The sequence below is a fragment of the Corvus moneduloides genome, chromosome 2, assembly GCF_009650955.1.
Source record: "Corvus moneduloides isolate bCorMon1 chromosome 2, bCorMon1.pri, whole genome shotgun sequence".
NCBI lineage: Eukaryota > Metazoa > Chordata > Aves > Passeriformes > Corvidae > Corvus > Corvus moneduloides.
Genome location: NC_045477.1, coordinates 46,149,175 through 46,171,401, shown reverse-complemented (window position 1 = coordinate 46,171,401; position 22,227 = coordinate 46,149,175). Strand labels below are relative to the sequence as shown.

Sequence of the window (22,227 nt, the reverse complement as noted above, 5' to 3'; positions counted from 1 at the left end):
TACATTCAAGAGCACAGCTGTGAGGGAGTATTTCAAGACACTCTTTCAATGTTTACATCTACTCTCTCAACAAGGGTAGAAATAACAATAATAATTTTAACTAAAGCTACTCTTTGCGGGGGCAGGGGGAAGGTTGTCAATAAAATAAATGAGTTCCAACATTACAGAAATGCTCTTTTCACCTAGACTGACTGCCTCCAACAGTAAGATATACATAAATCCAGACCCTCTGGACATGAAAAAAATCTACAGAGCATATTTTGCATATGACTATAATTTGACGGCCTGTGATTTCTCAAGAAAACAGAAATGTGAGAAACATTTTGACAGTTCAGTCTAATTCCAGAATTCTTTTGACTACGTAGCCGCAACTTGTGAGTAGTGCACATAAAAATAACTTCCCTCAACCTTAAGAAAAGGGGGTTGGGTTTTCAGGTTTGGGGTTTTTTTTTGCTATAAAGTGAAATCCCTTTTGCAGCACTAAACAATAAGAGCTAAAATTTATTTTATACACAGCTCTCTGTGACAGGATATTTGTGAGAGGGTGTTCAAGCGACAGATGCAGGTTTAATAAAGCTGGCATGACTTGAGGATCATTTGGAAAGGTCTCTCCTATGATAATAACAATATACAACGTATTAAGGTACAATTAACATTGTTGCCCTCGATGTAATAGCTATGGTAAGACAAAGTCATCCTATGGACTGTAACAGCTACTCTGAGGACAAGAGCAGCAGCTTTGCAATGCATGTGATCCTCTATCCTAACCCACAATCACATGGCAATTTTCCTGCCCCAGGGTTCAGACCAGAATAACTCTGAAAAATTATAAAAAGGCAGCTGGACTTCAGAAATCATGAATGAAAAATAGAAGACTCTTTTTCAATATTATTGGGTAGAAGAAAACACTCACACAAGTTATTAAAGATATAAAACCATGAGAGGAAAAAAGCAAAAAGACTGGATTTTATAAATGACTTTGCAAGTGGAATTTGATTATTATTCTCACTTAAAATTACCAGAACATCAATTTTCTGCTTTCAAACTTCTGGCATCTGAGCTGGCAAGACACCTTGCGCAATAGCATTTTTTGTTTATAATCACTAGTTGTCTTTCTTATCCTTGATGCATACATTTTTTGAGACCTAAATTTAAGGTGCCAATTATCTGTGGCCTGCACACTTCACAAGGCCAAAGTGTTCAGGAACCAACTCTAGGGCAGGCTGTTGCAGCTTCTTGACAGGAGGAGATGAGTTTTTATTACTGGTACTTCCTTGGGGCCAGGAGGGCAAAACCACCTTGTAGTGTTATGATAAGGTGAAAGATAACATCAAGGCAGGACAGAACTGCCTTGTGAACAATCGATGGAGAGCTCTAACAGTATAAGAACAGAGATAAAATTTTGGAAAACAGAAGTCTTCTGGTTTTATTCTCAGATCAGTAAACGATGGGCCATGTGGAATAAAATATTGAGGATGACGTTGTTGGTTACTTTTTTTCACAGATTACTTACAAATACAGCTGCCTGCACTTATACAGCTACATGAGTAGGGGGCTGAGTTTCCAAGATTTTCATCAAAATTTCAAAGACTCTGGAACCTCTCAATTTTTACAAAACAAACTGCAGTTGTAAGGAGCCTGGTCATATCTCGAGGTTTGCTAGTGTATCTCATGGGGACCTTGTAAGAATTCACTAGCTGGGACAGGAGCTCACGTGAAAAGGTATTCAGTGTGGCTCACAGCCCATCCGCTTCTACTCCTATAATCATGAGTAACAGAGCTGGACCTTACAGTCACTTCTTTACTTGAAACAAGAAGCAGAGCAGAGTATAAGCTAGTGACTGTGAAAGACAAGCTACAGAAGCATCTTCTCTTACCTCCTGTCATATTCTGTATACAAAGAAACTGCCTCGGAAGCATGTCTTCAGCTCCCTCCTATTAGTATATTTATTAAACTCACACTTATCTTATTTTCAGGGGGACGACAGAAATGCTTGATTTTTAAGGCCAGAGTCCCATCTCCAGCCTCCACATCTTCTATCCTGTCATTTATGAAGGACTCACTTCTTTTTTCCCATCCAGTTGGCAGGCAGTTTGAGTCCTGCACTGACTGGTAGTAACTTAAGGCAATTTTCCTAGGATTTTTCTCTTTCCACTCTGCACTGCCCAGCTCTGCCAGGTTTCATTCACCCCACTTACATTTGGGTGTGCTGCCTTACACATTACCGAATGCAGCTCCAAACCAGCCCATACTCTAACACTGGTCTGGATCTCCATCATCTTTTGGGCCGTGCTTCTTGCCCAGAGAGGTCTGCTTCAGGTGAAATGCTAATATAATTTTTGCCAAAAAGACATCTCCCTGCTTTTTTCCAAATTAGCAAAAAGGCATAGAAAATACTGATGACTTTTGGCTTCCTGGAATATTCTCACATCCTTTCTAGGAATAAGCAAGGACATCTCTTTGCCATCCCATTATTACACATGTGCACAGTTATAAGAAAATGCTCTGAAGGGACATCAAGCAAATAATACCAATTTTCAAAATTCTATAGCAATATATTTATACAAATTACAGAATTCTGTATGTATTTACACACCATTACAGAATATCAAGTAAATAACACCAGTTGTTCTTTTCTTTTTCCCTCAGGTTTGTCTTCAAGTGAATTTTAGTGCTCGAGAAAGGTGCCAGATGGACAGCACAAGAAAATGAAGACTTCTGTTTGTCCACAGCACAGGAGGAGAGGCAGGCAAGCCTCCCTGCTTTGCCGTGTCAGCTCTCTGCAGCCCTGTTTTAGCAGGATCACATAAGGAGCAGGAGGGCATCCGTACCACTTCACGCCTTGGCAAAGGAGCTAAGCAGCACCCAGGTGACGATGGTTTTGCCCATCCCCCGCCAGAAAACAAACAGAAATAGCTCATTTTACACAAGGGACTGAACAGAATCTGTTGTTCACTACCCGAAACAGGCCAAATTTGACCCAGTGAACCTGCAGGGAGTGGCAAACTGCCAGCTCCTGAGCCTTCCAGTCTTGCAATAATGCCTAAGTTAAATTACATGTTTCTATATTTACATAAAGTCAGTATTTACACACCATTACGGGTTATTCGAGTAAATCGGTTACAGTTTATTTATAAGGACTGCCATAAACTCATAACATTTTTCTCAAGTTTAATCCTTTCTTTAGAAAAATACAAAAAAAAAATAAATTAAATGAAACGTGTTAACTAGTAGTAATGATTAGCCTATGACTAAAAACCCAAGTCAATTTAACATTAAGACTTTAACTGTGGCCTAGTATTGCGGCCTCGACTCACAGTAATTTTAACCTTTGCAAATAATTTCCTGGTGTATGTCAGATTTACTGAAACAGGAGAGAGTTGTAACCTCCCCTCCTCGTGGTGGGGTTGATCCCTTTAACACAGAGCAATGAGCCCTAGTCCTGCTCAGAAGTGCCTTTTCTTCCCCTATGGTCTTTGCCTCACCCACACAAATGATCCGGCACCCGACTGACCCTCAGCAGCCCCAAAGGGTGGGAGACAAATGCGTGGGCTGCAGCTCAAGGCTGTAAATTCCCAGGCAATAATAGTCCCTAGACAAGTATCCTTCAAATCAACTAATGTAATTTATGTATTTTATCATTCATAAACAATTACAACAAAATGCCATGTTCCATTTAAGATTACTGATACTGCCGGTTGAGACATGGCTCCTCCTACCTGCTTCAGTACAGAAAGGGAACATTTGTTCAGGACACCAAGCCAGAGGTTATTCCAGAACAGAAGTAAGTTTCAAATAATATAAATCAGAGGAACAAGAGTGCTTTAGCTCAAAAATTTCTTAATTACAAGTAGGCTACAACCTTTTACATCGCTCCTCCAAAGCACATCTGCGCTCAGCCCCCGTGCGTTTGAAGACAGCCAGGGTGTCAGGACCAGCCCTGCTCCCAACATATCCAATGGCGAAGGCTACACTCAACTTAATGGCACTGGATTCAAATCCTAAGGGATAAAACAACTACAAAATGCATTTGTCATATGGACCTTAACATGATTTTTTTCTTGTTTTTTTTGTTTCTTCAGAGTATTAGGGAAAAAAACGCCTGTTCCTGAGGGTTAATTTCCAAATGGTAACTGCTAATCAATATGTTTGTGTGCTTATCATAAAATGCTACATACCCTTAAGTATTAGATACTGTTTCCTCACCTTGGGGTTCATGAATATTTGAACATACTTTAGGGAAAACAATAAAAATAAGTCTAATACTGTCCCCCTCATTGTCATTATTGATAGAGATTTATTAGTTTCATTTTGCAAGTTTTACTTTAGGAAGGGTGCTAATATCATGTATTATGACAGTTCACACTGAAAGCAATTTTCCATAAAAGATATTACAATGACCCCTATGGAACTTGTATAATTTCATAGTAGATAGTCAAGTGCACAAATAAACATGTTTACAAGAGTGATCCTGTTAACCTGGTTCTTGCCCTCTGAAATATTTATGTGTTCTTTGTTAAAATTAGTATAATTGTTGTTGGTGTTACTTATGTTGTTTCTGGCATTCTCTTTAGGAAAAAAAAAATAATAGCATACTCATCATTTAGCTTTGGTATAATCTGCAATAGGTTTTAACAAGTAGAATATATTCCAACCCCTATATTTTCCACAGCTGTGAAATTTACAATGATGTAAGAAGTCACTTTATCAGAGAGGAAATACTACAGACACATAAAAAAAAGTTGAAGACCCAGTTTTCTCTTTAATCCTCTGGGGTAAGCTATGAAACAAGCAGTCAGAAGAGTGAGGATTCAGTGTCATGAGTGGTGTGCATACTTGTACAATAATACGGGCACAAAAGAGATTGTCGCCTTTAGTACATGAGGGTCACTAGAATTTATTATTATTATTACCTTTTTATTGTTGGCTTTTTTTTTTTATCCATGCACCTTTATATTTACTTGCATGAATTTACCACAGGTTCATAGTGGCCTTTGCCATTTTAATGCTTACAGAGCCTAAAGCTTCCAAAATGCCTATCTGGCCTGTACATATTTCATTAAAAATAAACTCTATATAATAAATAAATATATAAAATAAATAAAATGTTGCCTTTGGAATTTCTATAAATAAATTTAACTTTTTATTTTTATTTTTTTTTACTAAGAGGTCTTTGCTTTAAACTCAGTGGGGTGAGACCCAGAGAGCGATTAACTGAAAAGTCTCTTGTTTAAGTAAGACTGCACCCTCCATGCCTTTGTAAATGCAGCGTACACTTGAGCAGGCCACCAGCCAAAAATCCTGATGAATCGAAGTATGGCAGCTATGCTGATATATGACGAAGTACAACTGATCAAAAATTTAAAAGCGTGTCTATTCCCCAGCATGCATCAGGCCTTCCTCCTCCTCCTCCTCACCCTCCTCCTCCCCTTGGTTCCTCTCTCTCGCGCTCTCACTCCCATTCATCCTCTCCCTTTCTCTCTCTCTCTCGCACTCACTCTCTCGCGCTCCCTCTCGTACTAAATCAAGCGAGTGGGCATAGGCTCTCCTCCAGGAGGACAAACCTTTAAGTGCAGAACAAAATCAGCATGTTCCATCCAAGCCTCCATCATACATTATGCATGCGACAAAGTTTGGCAACAGTGGAGCTGATGTGATGACACAGCTAATCAATAAGAACCCACCGCATGAAACCTTTATAGTGGTTACTTTTTAAGGGCTCAAGTGAATTGTCTTTGTCAACTTTGGCTTAAAATATCCTTATATAGTTCCGGTACTTTCTCAGGGTCCACTGGTCTAGGTAAAAAATGTGTAAATTTTTGATGCCGTTTAGTCCTAGTCCCTTCTCTTGGAGTCCCATCTTTATTTAACGCAACGTAGTATCGTCTTCCAGTGTCCACATGTTTATATAGATTTGATGAATATGTGTTATACCAGTTTTCTTCAAATTGCTCTCTGAATACACACTCCTGGGTTAATTTTTCCTGTGGAAAGAAAAGAAAGAGCAGTAAGGAGATAGCCACTAAAATAAGCTACTTTTTATTAAAGAATTACTTTTTTAATGGCTTGAAACTGGTACCTCCTTGCTAAATTGCAGAATTAACTATTTCAATACTTCCAGTTTTAGCTATGTAAACAGTTTTAGCTATGTAAACTGTACTGCTGGGTATTTCAGGAGGCAGTCACAAGGGTGGATAACCCTATGTGAAGAAAAATTATTTTCCCCAAAGCCTCATTGCCCAAATCAAAACAGCAGCAACAAAGCTGAAAACAGATACTTTTTATTTCTGATTGTTCCCAAGCAGCTCACAAGACCTTACTGGACTTCTATAACTAATTTTTTCAATCATGAGTGCAGGCATTCAAACAAACAGATCTAAATAAAGGAAACCAGAACCAGTTTGCAGGGCTGCAATAAAATTTACAGTCTTAAAGTCTCTGTATCTTTTCATTGCAGTCAATGAAACTCAATGCATTTCTTTAATTTAAAAACATACAATCTGCTACCCTTCATTTGATTTATTATTTGTATCACAAAGTCACAACCCAAGAGAGCTTCAAACAGGGACATGAACACTGTGTGCTGACATGAAGCCCTGAGGAAAAGCCCTCCAGGCTTGCACTGCCAGGGTTGTCCTTGCGTCCTGCCCTACTGACGGGACCCACTGAGGACATCAACCATTCATCAGATCCCCCTGCCACCACAGAATCCCACTCCTTCCTGTTCCTTCCAGCACACCCACTTCTTCAGTCTGTGTTGCCTTCTACATCCTTTTCGTCTAAATAGATTGCTTAAAATTGTTTTTTAAAAATTGCTTAATAGAGTGCTTAAAATGCAGCCACCTGATAATCAGATTCATTTTAGGAAGGATTCGCACAAATGACTGAGCAAAAACACTGGAAAGAAGAGCTCTAGCATGGGAGAGCTGATAGAAAGCTGGGGAAAATAAGCCTGAAAATAGTCTTTTCACCTGGCACAAGAAAAAAAAATAGTGATAATTCAATATATTTTTTCATAACAAGTTTTCATTTCAATAGCACTCACATTAATCACACCCAGCTTCCAGCTGAGGATCAATTTATAATTATTACAAAGCTCCATACAATGCATGTGTTTTACAGACATTAAATCTTAAAACAGTCCTTTTATATAGATGTACAGAGAAGGGAAAACTGAGACCAAGGCCCAGATGCAGCAAAGTATGTATGGCACCTAAGCTATAAAATTGTGCCTGAACACAGCTAAGGTCCCATAACTCAAGCACCCCTAAGAAACCACCCTCCATGACTTAACTCAGGAGCTTCCCAAGGTCCACCATCACCAAAGCCTGCAGCTTGCCCTGAGGCTGCAGGTGCCTTTGGGGCCACCTCTGCTGCTTGAGACTCAGCTCACAACCCTTTCCCAAACCAAAGTGCTTCGGCCCAGATATTTCACTGCTGCTTTGTGTGGCAAGCACTCTGCTCCCAGGGCAGAGCTCTGCAGCCCATCAGGACTGGGAACCAGCCAGGTCCAAGGAGCACCCCACACACCTTACAGAAGCCCCCCAGTGGGGGAAACAAACCCCGTGCAAATGGGGAAAAGAAGCCAGCACCCCTCTGCACCTGTACAAACTGGGAATTGAGCTGCGAAGACAGAGCCCTCCTCAGGCCCTCCCTAACTCCTAAAGGTTTGGGATTTGGAGGTTTCTTCTAAATTAAATCTCTGGCAATTCCAGTAGGCAAGAAAGGCAGCAAGTAAGCTGCTACTGACTTCCCCTTTAATGGGCACTGGGTATCTCATTACCACTCAGGAAGGAGAAATCCCAGACAGGACCAGGTTTCACGTGTTAAACACCTGAAAATTCACTATGGCAGTGACCGTATCCCTTTGAGGATATGACAGCTTATTTTAGAGGCATTTCTGACTATGACATTTTTAGTTTAAAGTAGTTCAAACAGCAATACTCTCTTCAGGTTATAGGCAAAAGAAGCACAAACCTGTTCACATTAAAACCTTATCTATGGGCCATACCCTGCAACCTCCTCTTGGTAATTGCCTCCATGTCCTTTGCCAGCTCAAATCCGCAGCCACATTGAGCATTACCAGACCAGCAGCAGCTGCCAGTTACACCCATTGCAGTATTCCCCTTGTATAGCCTCAAAAGTACAAACTATTATAAAAGGTATTCAGCTGCAGTGAAGATTAAGTATAGATTTCATTAGTGTTTTATTTTCATGAGGTTTAAAATCATCTGTGTTTGTTTTAAGGCAGAAGCAGATGCCAAGGGGTATTATATACTGGGTCTGTATAGGTCCATGGGGAAAGAGAAACTAATTTAAATTGTTTTCCTGCTCTCAGAAGGCAATAGGATCACATGAAAAGCACTGCAGAACTCCCTGCTAAAAATAGAAGCATTTTAGGAAGATATTTCAGTCCTGTCGTGAATTCATTAATTATTCACTTCATCTGCTTTTTTTTTTAGCATCATCATAAATTTCTATCTTTGCAAGAACAGTACTTCCCCATGCCCTGAAGGAGAAACTTTAAAATAGCCTCTCTTTATCTGGCAGGTTTGGTGGATCATGGCAGTGCTGTGGCGCACATAACTGGACCCTGAATCAGGTGGTTCGCATTGTACTGCGCTCTGGATGAGTTAAATGGATTTCAAGCTCACAAATTCAATCTTCATTTTACAAGCTTATCCTGTTTTAGCTCTCTATTCACTTACAAGACAGCTACATCTCCTTTGTCCTTCTTCAAAATTCTCTGAAATTCACATATAAACATGATGAAAATACTTCAACATGAACTTGACAGAGCAATCAGGATGTGGGACCAGATGGGTAGGGACATTAACAATCACCCTTTCAAAGAAATGAAATGAAATAATTTCTTTATACATTCAAACCTTTTCCTTCTAGGAGACCTAGAAATTCTGGTTGTGGTCAGACACCACTGGAGTAAATCAGTGTTGGTGACTCTGGATCAGATCCTATAAGTAATGTGGGACACTAAAATCCCATATCATCCTTCTCCCCATGCCCTGGGAGATCCTTACAATAATGTCTCATCTAGTACCAAGAGAGACAGAAATCGGCATACACCAGGATAGTAATTTATGTAGAATCACAGAATCCTTTGGGTTGGAAAAGACCTTTAAGATCCTTGGGTCCAACCATTAAACTAACACTGCCAAGTCTACTCCTAAACCAGGTACCACCACAGCCCTATGTAACATTACTACCTTACAGTCACATTTAAGTATGCATGTCATTATTCAAGCCAGAAATTAGCATAACACAGGGGTGAGGCTGAGCCATCCTGCCAACACCACCCTCTTGTCTCACCATCTTAGGATGGGAAAGTCTTGCTGAAAACCAACTCTCCCAGTATAGAAAGGATATGGTGTTTCCTGACCACATTTCTCCTTCTGGCTTTGACTTTTAGAAAGTCCCTCTATGTACATTTGAAGAGCAAGATTTAGCCCTACAATACAGCTTTTATTCTAGCAACTGACTTCTCTATCAGTTGTCCAGTGCAAATATTTCCTTGCACCATAATTAAAGTTGCTGGACATCTTTGTCGAAAGCTGACACAAATACCAAACATACCCAACTGGAACAGCTATGGAAAGTAACCTGCATTCCTGTGAAAGGGGAGGCTGCCTGCCTTGTTGAAATCATTTAATTCAGGGCCAAATAAGGAGGTGACCTCAAAATTATATAAATCAGATGTTGCACTGCATTCCACTTGTTTTCTGTGAGGACTGTTCATAGAGTATTCAACCACAAAGTGATTGATTTTCATTTTGCTACATTTCTACACTTCACCTGTTTGGTTTTTTACCCTGTTATTTAGCTCAGAATGTTCAAATAATTGAATTGTACAAAAATGCGCATACCGCAAAGACAAAACTCTGAGACATATTTAATTCAGAAATCTGCTAATGCCTGGTCGGTGATAGCAAGCCCAGGACCCCTTTCCCTTTCTACATTCTCCACCATCTAACAAGGGAGGAAAATAATTATGTTATCCTATTTCCAGGCTGATTGATTAAAAGTCAGATTCTAAATTAATAAAATGCATAGTTACAGCCATCACAACGAAAATCTTGCTAGCTTGTTTTAAAATAGCTATCCATGTGAAGTAGTTAACTGTAAATAAGTAGAAAAATAAAACACATGTACACTGCTCAGAGAATGGTTTCATGACTCTAAAGAATGTAAGACATTTGTGCTGCTTGGTAGCTGAAAGAACAGTACAGGGTCCTGTATAAAACATATCAATACTCCTTCTTTCTTTTAAATAACCCTATGGAGCTAAAACTCCATTTTATTTCGAAACCCGCCAAAAGAAACCCTCTTCAGACCATCATTCCTAAAATCACAACAAATACCTTTCATGCCAAGTAAACTATTCTGTTTTATGCCATGTATAGTTTTCCCTTTTGCAAACTGCTACACTGATTCAATAGAAACAGGAAAACACCTAATCCAGAAGTCCAAACAACCATTAACAAGAGATATATTTGATGTAGTCAGCACTTCCTATATACCTGCTGCACACTAATACCTTGTTAATCTACCCTGTCTTAATAAAAATCTTGTTTAAATATATAATCTCCTAAATAATTTCATGCAAATCCCTCATTATGGCTACATGGCATTACTAAAAACTGCATATATAGTGAAGAGAAACAAAGAAAAGCCCTGTTCTCTTCCGAAGCAGTTTGCTTTGCTGTTCTGCCTACCAACACACACATTTTACATGCCATTGGCCCTTCCCATGCTGTAATGCAAACAGCCTCTAGAACAGACTATGTTCAGCTAATAATTAACACTCATCCAGAGCTGTCATAAATAAAGGCCTAGTTTAGCATTTGCTGTGGTGTTGTCTGTACTCTCATGCTAAGCCTGTTAGTCTCTGGCTGGGTGAACCACCTCCAGCCACAATGAGAAGCCAAATACCAGTGTCCAAGCAGCACCACTTTCTTTTCCAAATGAGACCACAGTGTGAGTCAAGCCCTGTACACTGTGTGTCTGACTTGGTAAGTGTCACAGAGCTTTCTTTGATGAGTTTCTCCGAGCAGAGTCTTTTCAGAATGCTTTGTTTGATAATTTGACAAAACATGAAAAAAAATATGGAGGAAAAAAGGGTCTGCCAAGAGGACTAGCTGACTGGTTTTTTGTGTTTGTGTCAGTAGTTCTCCAAAAGCCTTTTTGACAGACAGCAGGAAACCCTTCAAGGCCGGAGGAGAGACAAGCAAACAGGCACCAATGCTGCCACTCATACAAATTTCATATTTCACAGCACGTGAAATTAGATGAGGGAAATCAGGCAAGGTGTCCTGGCAAAACCACAGTTAGGCAATTGCATTCTCCCTACCTGAGGTCACCTTGTACTCTCACAGAGTACATGCGGTATTCATCTTACTTTCTTCCCCTAAACCTCTTAGTTAATTTGTATAAAGTTTTTATTATACATCAATAGCCACTTACAAAATAAAAATCAAGTGTAACAGTTCTGTGCTGCTGCCATGGAGCAGTTATGATGGTGTTTAAAGATTAGTATCTTTCATACAAAAAGCTTGTAAAGATCCCAAGACCCAGCAGAACTTGACCCCCTTGGGATCATGATTGCCAAAAGCCACAATACATACGTAGATACAGACACTGTGGTACTTCCACATCCTGATGCAGACAGCAGAAAAGCAGAGCCTCCTGAACAAAGCAAGCAGACTCCAGTATCAACAGTAAAATCCCGGGACACTGTCAGTGCAGGAGGGATTTCAGTGCTTCACCTCTTTGCCCCGCTGCTGCTCTTCTCCCACTCCCTTGCTCTCCACGTTATCTGGACCTTCTCTGGAGGGACCAGACTGGCATACAGCACTATGCTGTCCCAGGGCTGTTTAAAGAGCTCTTCTGACATGAGGGTGAGATGCCAATTAGGCCTCTACCCATTTTTGCCACTGCCAGCTCCACAGCTCTTGGTTTTACTGATATCCTCTCCTTTGAGGTTTCAAGTCTGCAGCATCTGTCAAGCTTTAAGCATGCCCTCCCTGGACATGAAATCATTATGGGATGGGCAACCCCACTGTGCCTGAGCTCTCATCTGCCAGCGTAGGCTGCCCATCAACAGCCATGCTTCATGTTCATAAAGGCTCGGTTTATAGCTGCTCAGCCAAGTGCATGAGGTGAAAACTCATTTTCACCTAAACACCCAGGATCTGCTCATGATGCTGTTGGAAGTCATGACAAAACTCCAGGGACAGATCTCAGGCTACATAAGCTGTCACAGTGTCTTTTCTCTGGAAGCTGACAAGCTTCCTTCCTGACACCACAACAGGGAACAGGACCAGGACAAAGTCGACTCTTAGAAAACAAATAAACAAGCAGGTCTGTTCCCCTCCCTTCCACGCCAGCAGGACCAGGCCCACACTGTGTCATTTACTAGTCACATTTCTGACCTCTATTTTATTTTTTATTCTCTTGGCACAATAAAGAGCTGCAGTCATCAATGTTATCAAAGCATCTAATTCATAACGCTTGGCTGAACCCTTCCAGGAATCAGAAAGCAAGGTGGTATGCAATCTGATACAGGGGCCAGAGCCAATTTTTAAGGAAGATGGGAGAAGAGTTCCCATCAGCTTAAATGGAATGTGGATCAGCCTTGCAATGATAAAAAGGCAGAAAATATTTTAAGACACTAAAAGAACCATTTCAGGCATGCTCAGATTTACTGAAAGCTGTAACTTGACCTCCCCCAGCTCCCCACCCCGCAAATTCTCTTCTATCAAAAGACAACCTGTATGTCAAACCAGGGCTGCTACTCTACAGCTACACACAATCTTTAGCCTGAGTACCAGTTAAGGTTTTAACTAGATGGAGATTTTTAAATAAAACCTGCTTTCCTTAAATCCAGCTTAGATGGAACAACGTGTTTTTCTTCCCTTGTTTTGTGGTTCTCTAAGCACAGAACACAGGTTTAAAGGAAAGATAGACCCCCTTTAGAAGAATGTGCTGCTTAAGCGTGCTAAACTCACATGCTGAAATATATTTTAAAGTGAGAGATAAAAAGTACTTAATCTGCATGAGTCTCTACATTCAGTGAATACCCTACAAAATGGATTTATCCATCATTAAAGAAGTACATTATCTGTCAGCTACAAGGTGCCATCAGAAAAAGATGTGCAGAGTGCTCAGGACCCTTCATAAAACACTTTGCCATGGGGACCAAATAATCATTATACATATGTAGTGATGTAAATGTATATTATAAAAGTAATTAATGTTTTATTCTTTCAGCAAGATGATTTGGTCAAGGACTGATGAACAAAAGGCTGTCTCTAAATTTTGGTATTGATTTTTTGCAAAGCTACTAGCTAGGTACTAGCTCAGAGGACAAGGACATTACTGATCACATTGTCATTCTGGATGACATTCTGGTCATCAAACAAACACAGCATCATAAGCTATCACGTTTTGGAAAGATCCTCACTGAAATGCCGCATGTCCACTGAAGTCTTGGAAACCAGCAAGTTTGACAGAAATTTTAAAAACTACAGTGCTTTGGTGGGCACTACAGCAAAGGATTGGCACACTACGATCTTTACCTAGCAGGACTCAATTGCATATTCAGTTTAAATTGTTTAAAAATGAGGCTTTTTTAATTTGCCACCTTTTTTGGACAGGAAGGAAGGCCAGCATTTCAAACAGCGGCTGCTGAAGGAAAGATGTCACATTTCCTCTTCTGCTAAAGTAACTCAATTTAAGAGCACGTAAATAATGTGCATGTGCACACTGGCTTTGAAATACCTTGTCACACTTCTCATAAGCAGTCTCTCCAGGGATGACTTTTTGGACACTTCCCCCATTCTTTTCCCAGTGGCAATCCCACCATAATGTCATGGATTTAGATACACAATTTTTAGTATCTCACTTTCTGAGTAGAATAAAAAGTATTTCTTTAATATTTCTCAGAAAATCCACACATCTTTGGTGTTGCTATGCCATGACTTATGTTGTCAGTGATATGGCTGACCCAGCCTTTGGGAAACACTAAAGGAAATCAGGTGGCTCTGCTGCTCCACGAGACCCCTACTCCTCACATGCACACCGGTGGGCCTGTCTTTCAATGGCTAAAACTTTAGTCACGCAGTTAATTTCAGCTTTGATGAAAGACATTGTCATTCTGTCTGAAAAAACCCAAAAGATATATAATAACAACTTCAACAGAACTAGTGACTGAAGAGCTCAAAGACCAGGTTGTTGGTCTCCTGGGTACCTGCAAACATGGATCTTCCAAATAATTCAGATTTTTAAAGTTTTTTTTAAAAATTCCTATTTTGTTTAAACTTTACAACATTTGTACATTCTAAAATGAATCAAAAGGTTTTCCTGAAATCTTTGCCAATAACTTTCCCGTCCTGAGTTCAGATTATACAGTATATGCTGGCCTGACAAAGGCATCAGCAGGCCAAAATCCCCCTTGTTATGAAAAAGTAAGATTACATGTTAGAAGACTGTCTCTAGATTGCAGACTCTCATAGGCAGGAACCCTGTCTAGATTTAGGTTTTTAAAATGATGAATACAATACAGCTCTTATCTTGATTGGGATCTGCTGACACAACCATAAAACTAATTGGTGGTTTTACAGGAGCAGGTCCAATCCTGATTCCACTGAAGGCCATGGTATTTCAACCATAATAGAGTCAAGTCAAAATTTCTCGAGTCACAGTTGCCTCTATAAATGTGTCAAATTTGAAGAGCAAAGTTTAGCAAATTAAAGATGCACAGCCTGGGACAGACCCCAAAAGTATGTAGCATCCGCACCAGAACACAAGTTTTACCTCAGCAGCAGCCTGTGGAACACAAATATAAAACCTTATCTTCAAATCAAAAGTAGCAGCAGATATCTGCCAGTATAAAAGGAATGAAAAAGAAACAAAAGGGCTCTATAGAGAGGGGAAATATGGATTTGCACTATAACAAGCTTTAATTCTTAAGCTTTTTGAATGCAACACAAATGAACCACATTACTGCACATCACCAAATCAGCCTAAGCACATTCAAACTGCAAAGCAAATCTCAACCTAGTCAAAATTCCTAATGAAGTCCCCACAGGGCAGACTTTTTCTACTCTGTCTTTGAAAATGATGAATGGTAAAGTGGGAGAGAGTGCCACGTTCACATCCCACTGGCTCCTGAATCAGAAACAGAGCACATCAGATCTTTATCTGATGCAGCGAATAATCCCCAAGCACATCTCAGTGTGTCACTGCTGCTGATGCTTTTAGCATGTCACTTCAACACAGTATTCTCAGATCAACCAAAGACACTGAAGCTTTTCACACCTCTGTATGGTTGCACAGCCAGCTCCCAAAACGCTCAGGACTGCAGTGACAGGGAGCTACACAAATGCAAAGAAAAGAATCTGAATATGTCCCACTCTTGCTTGCTGGATAGGATTTGGGTTTGCAATGCAGTTGTGCCATTTTAACAACTCCCTGCTGTCAAAAGCGTGGTGCTCAACCCTCCTCTCATCCCACACTGCACCTGAGTCCCCCACTGAGCCTTAGTGCTTGCCCAAACAGGCAGCAAGCCAGTTCAGGAAGCTAAACTTTTTTCTGTGGCTTTATATGCCTAAGCTGACCTTCTGACAAGTCAGATGAGTGCCAGTGTTGGAGCACAGAAGAAAACAGAAGCATGCAGCACAAGGAGGGAACCAGAACTGCCCTTTCTGGAAGGGCTTTCTGCAAGGTCACATTGGCTGCCTCCTGAAGCAGCACCTCTAGTCTCCTGTTTTCATGAGAACACAAAATTTCAGACATCTTTAGTTAGGGAAAAGCAAATCATTAAACTAAGGTTTGAGTAGGATCTTGCTTTACCAAAGCTTAGCTGTATATATCTATACATATACACACACATAAACATATGTATATATAAATATATATATATGCATATACACACACACATAATTTATACAGAGGATACTCTAATACCTTCCTGTCCCAGGCATGTAGTGAGAATCCAAGATCAGCTTAGAATTTCAGACTAAGGCAAGGAGATCACTGAGGGTTTTCTCCCATACAAAGTTATCTTCAAACCTAGTAAGCATTTGAAATTAAGTCCTCTGAGGAAGATCAAAAACCTGAGGAAAAGTGTAGTATCTATCTTGCAGGACACGATTGGTAAGTGTCCCTCTTTGGTGACGTGTTATGAAATTCTGATTTTAAAAAGACCAAAGCCATAGTTTAAAAACAACCGTAATAGTTGCAGTTTCTCACCGAGGTTTCTCCCATATTACCTGTGTCAAGTCTATGTATTGACCCATCAGTTCTTCCTACACCAGTACCCACATCTCAAAATACTTTTTTTTTCTACACAGTCCTTCACACCTTGCTGAGCAGGTTGCAGTTTCTGCTCTCATTCCCCACGCTGGTACCTGTGGGGAACACCCTTTAACAGTACCCAGCTTTCAGCAAGGCTGCCCATCCAAATTCTGAGAGAAGCTATCTACAAGGGTGAAGTAGATGAGGTAACTCAAGAACTTTTCTCAGACCTATATCCACCACAAAAGAAATGTCCACAGTCACAAAGCTGTTTCCCACTGTACAGTGCAGAGAAAATATTTATGTCTCATCTCCCACCTCCCTGTAAAAATCCCTCTGGCCAGCTCAGAATCCCACTTCCTCACAATCTCAATCTTCCTCTTTATCCAGCCTAAGCTTTCTTGTGACTCATTCAAGCCAATTCATTCTTGTACTCTATTTCTAGGACTTTTTTTCCCCTCCCTGGTGTTACACCTCAAGGTATTTGCAGAGAGCAAGAGTGTACCCTCTTGCTTTTCATTCTGCAGGCTAAGTAAGTCAAGATCTTCAGAGTCTATCATTTGATAGTATTTTTATCCCTCTGGTTATCCCAGTAAGCCCTTTCTGCACCTGTTTTTGGTTTCAATTCATCTTCTTTAACACAGTGACCAATTGCATTTTGCATTCAGACTGGATCCTCCTAGTGCTGTATGCAGTGTCACTGACAGAGCTCTCCCTGAGCCTCACATGTAAACATTTTAGGCCCTTTAGGTCACCAAGGCCCCTCTGTGAGGTTGCCTCCTGTGCTGGAAATACTTCCCAGCTTTGCAAAAAATTTCAATAACACACCACTACCTTTTTATGATGAGATGTTTAATGTCCCTAATAAAACCAGGGAATAAAACCAGTCCAAGGAACAATCCATAAAATCTCCACTAATAGCTTCATTCCAGTCTAATACCTTTCAGCACTCCCCATTGCTGTCTTCTCTTCAGAGTTTTCACCATCTATCATACAAATCTTCTACTAACATTCTACCCACTGTAACAAGCGCTCTCTTCTGTGGGTCATCCCTAACACAGGCCTGCAGATCAGCACAATTTCCCATTTCTAGAAAAAGAAATTCCTACCAAAAATAAAATACTAGGCTTGCCTGAAACTATTCATCCTGCTTCAGTAAACTCATCTTGCATGTACTTCCAGGTCCCCCTCTACTCCTTCATTTAAAAGCATGCTCCTAATGCCCCAAGCACATCCCAAGTCAGACTGATAGCCCTCCAGCCAAACACAAACCATGTAGCCAGAGGTACACCCACACTCGAGGCTGGAAAACACCTGCATTGCCCCAGAGGGAGCAAACACTCCCTCACCTGGGGCTTGCTCCTACCTTTGTGCTGCACCTTCCAGTGACCTGGGAGGGAACTGCCATGGCTGAAGCCCTTTTGCTTGGCCAGATTTGTTTTCCAGTTTCCTGCTTCAATTCCCCAGGCAGCAAAGAAACACTTGTGCCAGCAAAAGGGAGGGGATGGTTGGAGGGAAAATAGCCACTTCTTTCAGTAGCAATGTTGGCTGCCCCTTCTCCCTTTGCTCATCCCACAACAGGGAGCTCCCCAGACCCATGTTAGCCCCAAAGGAGTCTATCAGACACAGGGCTAGCCCAGTTAGCATCCACATTCAGACTGTATTGCATTTACACTCCCATCTGAATACACCATGTTGGTAAAGATTTCTGTTCCCTTTCCGGGTATATAGCTTAAAAAGTTTTCCCCTTGTAAAACTTTCAGTACACATTTCAGGGCCCAAATCAGCTTTATTGAAGCAATTTCCATTTTATTCCCATGCTTCTACATCTCTAAGACACAAGTTTTTCTGCAACCTGCCCTTCTCCCATTCTCTGCAGACCCTCTGCCAAGCACTTACAGCCTATTAGTCTCCAACTCCTTGCATGCAGTTTCACCCTTGCTGGGACACCATTTCCACAGGATTTCTGCATCTCTGACAAAATTTCAAGTTTCCTTCATGTTCAGAGCCCTAATCACCTTTTTGAACTGGGCCTCTTCAGATCTCTGAGTTTGCCCATCAAATTAACTACAGGCCTGCTTCTTGCAGTCTCCTGCTTAAAGCAGATTTACCCAGGGAGACACAAGTCACTGTCATCAGTAAAAGACACCATCGGGTTTTTGTTCATGGGAGTGACAGGTTTTCCTGAGCAAAGATGCTCGTGCAGAAAGCCTGAGCACTCCTTGTGGGTCAGCTGCCATAGGAATCATCCTCTGTCTCTCCATTTACACCATTTCCTAGAAGGCATCTTATTATTGTAAGTAATAATAAAAACACAGGCAGAAGGGTGTTAAACCTGGTGCCGCAGCCATTATTCCTCCTGAGATTTGACCACTCTCAGCCTAGAAGTCTCTGCCCTCACTCAAGGAAATTGCTTTTAATTCTCCTTCCAAAAATTGTGCACTGAAACTGTCCTATTTCCAGGCTCACATCAACCATGGCACCTGACTGGAAAATAATGAACAGGTAATCCAGATTATTATTTTTAAAAAGTCAATCAGAAACATATGGAATTGCTTCATATCAGAGGTATTTAAAAGGAAAGTATGATGGTACTGGAGGGTAATTTATTTATTTATCCAGTTCTTACATACCTGTAGTAATCATATACTTGGCCCAAATGCTGTTCCCAACATGCACTTTCAACCTGCGTTTTTCTTCATGTTGTTTCCGTGCACCTTGACCTACCATTTGAAGGGCTGAACAATTCCCTTCCTTTATTTGCACAGGAACATAAAAGATATTTTTAGAATGTAGCCAAAGAAATCCTTGCCTACACCAAGCAATTTTCAGTGAACTATGACAAATTGTCCCTTTTTTGTCAGAAAAATTTCTGTTCACCAGTCTTTGTAGCTTCATAGCCCTTTCAGGACTGTGGGGACCCAAACAAATGCATAAAACACTGCAGGTGCAGCCCTGCTGGGACAATAAAGAGCCATATCGTCACCTCCCTGCACTCTTACTGGGAAAACATGTTTCTTCAAGGACGGTACTCTCTCTCTCCCTCTCTCCTCCTCCTCCACCCTCTCCCTAGTGTTTTAGGAGCAAAAGGCAAGTTTAGTCTCCCAGATCAAGCTTTCAGTTCACTTTTTGAAGGACACCAATTTATTACCCTGTTAAAAGCATTCCTACATCTCACCTTGCAGCACACACCCTGAAAGTCTGAAACCCAGAGGTGTGGAACTTCCCTCCCTGGCTCCTGATCTGGACTCTTTTGCCCTGTCCTAGCTGCTCTGTGAGCAAATGAAGCTTTTCTTTGTACACGCCCTTGAGCTCTCCTTCCAAGCACTCTTTCCCCTTTCCTCAACAACTCCACCATCTCCACTCCTGCCTTCCTCCTCCCACCTACACAGCTTTCCTGGTAGCTGCTCCAGATCTTCCAACTACCAATATTCCTCCTGAGCATCCAACCTGAGCTGTCTTTTGCTGGCTGCCAAGGGCACAAGGAGCAACGAAGGCACCTGGATTACATAGAATGATTTGGGTTGAAAAGGACCTTTAAATCTCATTTAGTCCAACCCCCTTGCAATGAGCAACTCCAACTGCATCAGGTTGCTCAGAGCCCTGCCCAACCTGACTTCGAATGTTTTTACCGATGGGGCATCTACTGCATCTCTTGGTAACCTGTTCCTGCACCTCACCACCCTCATCATAAAAGGATTTTTCTTTATACCTAGTTGAGAAGAGGAATGGGGCAGGTGCATGTCCATCGGAGATCAGTGTGGAAGGGCTGCCAGCAGTCAGATGCAGCACAGCTCTCTACTGCAGAATAGCCCAAGATAACCAGGGCAGCTGAGGCAAGGGTGTCCCATGTTCCTGCCTGGTCTGTGCTTGAGGTAGCACAGAACTTCCTCAGAGGACAGCCTGAAGTGGGAACGACAGGCACCCTGTGATGTAGGGACACATCACAGCCTGCCACATGGGAGCCAGCTGTTAATATTCCCAAGGGCAGCATGACAATGGGGACAGCCCACAAAAACACGAAGGTCTTGGGACTGATCAGAAAGACCTCCCTCCCTCCCTCCATGGCATGGCCTGAGGAACACAGTTAAGACACAATTGCTAATATTCTTGCCAGACGTGTTGGCAAGAGCTGTTTGGCACTTGGGAAGGAAAAGGTCTTCATGTCTTGTCATAACACCCTTTGGGTCCTATCTGTAGTTTGAATTTTTCCTCCTTTCCAGAGACAAGCACAGTAGCTGCTGTGAAACATGATGAGTCATAGCTGCAGGCTGCCAGGGAAAGGCAAGGTAAAGGGAAAGCGGGGACAGATGAGACAGGAGGGAAAGCTGCTGGCACTAACCAGGCTCCAAGTCATTGTTAGGTGGCTACCACTGGTTTCTCTGCAGTACTATGTGCATGTATTTTCAGCTTTCCCTGGCTAAATCCATGGCATGAGGAGGAATTTGAGAACAGCCACATTATGTTACACATCTGCCTGAAAGCAGCATGAGAGTCACTGTGCTCTTCTGACCAGAAAATGAAGTAGGAACTGCCCCCTGTAAGAGCGGGAAGTTGGGAAGAGTTTGTTAGGCAGCTAATCTATGAGGAGAGCAGAACTTTGAGAAGGCTAAGAGGAACATGTGTGGATCAAGATATGCTGAAACTGCCTTTGCTGTCATCTCTCATGAAAACTGGCAGCGATCACCCATCCTGGCTGCTCTGCTTTGCCATATGTCCCAATTCCAGTGCCACCACAAATATGCTGGGAAAGATCTTCCTGTGTCAAATGTTTCAAACATAAATATAGAAGGATAGAAGTCCTTTAGGTCACTGATTTGATTCACGCCTAATGTATTTTTCATGCAGTAATTTCAATATAAATATGATGGTGTCAGACACAGGGCATCGTTTCCGATAGTGTCAAGTACTGCATGCCTCACAAGCTGTGAATCTAAGCACCTACTTAGATCCACAATGCTGACGTAGAGCAAGACCAAGTATTTCTGAGGCTGCTATTTAGTTGTCTGTGGGAAATGGTTTTGTCACCTTAGGAAACAGAGCTACAGTGTCATAAGGGTACCTGCTCTGTGACAAAGCTGATGCTATTTACAGCCCTTAGGGAAGAAACCATGACAGAGGGATAAGGCATCACACCTCCCAGCACAGCAGCACAAGAACAACTTACTGGTGCTACAGAACAGTTCAGCTGAAGAGATTGTTCTGCCTAATGCAGGTGAAAAATTGATTTAATTTTTTCACAGTCTACCACATATCAGTCTCAAAACTAATCTCACTTAAACTGATCTTCTACTTTGCCAGAGAGATAATTCTGTGCTGGATTGTGCCTTGCTTCTGGTTCAAAATGCAATATTTATTCCCATCAGAGAACTTCATTTTCAATTAATTGCATTTTTTGACCAAAACCAAAAGCAAAACACTGTCACTTAAAAATGTCCAGCCAATTCTACACAGAAATCTGCTCCAAGGCCTGCTTATCTCAGTGTTTCTAAGAGAGCTGACAGTTGCTGAAATATAGGCACTAGGATTGCTAGTGTTGACAAGGCTTTAAAGCATCATCACACTGAGTAGCCATTAGAGGTTATATTTCATTGGAAGTAATGTAATTCAATTACCATCACTCTTTAGTATGTCCCATCTCTGGAGACTGACAATAAGATGTATCATCCATCAGATTTTAACCTGAACTTTGCATTCTAGCCTCATAGATTGCCAGTTCTCTATTATGAATGGCTTCATATTTTTAGTGTCATTTCTGAGGAAAAGGAGGTTATCTAATTATACTGTACATCCATTTGCCTGCTTGTCTCTCCTTCCTTAGCTTGTCAACCAGTTTCAACCAGGAGGCAAAGGTCTTTATTAAGTTCCTATCAGTTTTGCAACTAATCAGAGTCAGGGTAAAGAAGAGAAATCAT

At 41.3% G+C, this 22,227-nt stretch overlaps 1 protein-coding gene across 1 annotated transcript in view; it reads right to left on the bottom strand.

Moving 5' to 3' along the window:
* Positions 1-2,155: 2,155 nt before the first annotated feature.
* Positions 2,156-22,227, bottom strand: part of FGF9 (fibroblast growth factor 9) — a 30,198-nt gene continuing 10,126 nt past the window's right edge. The window contains exon 3 of the mRNA XM_032099416.1: positions 2,156-5,985. Coding sequence (XP_031955307.1) covers positions 5,740-5,985 — 246 coding nt within the window. The 3' untranslated portion in view covers positions 2,156-5,739. The remainder of the gene's footprint in view (positions 5,986-22,227) is intronic.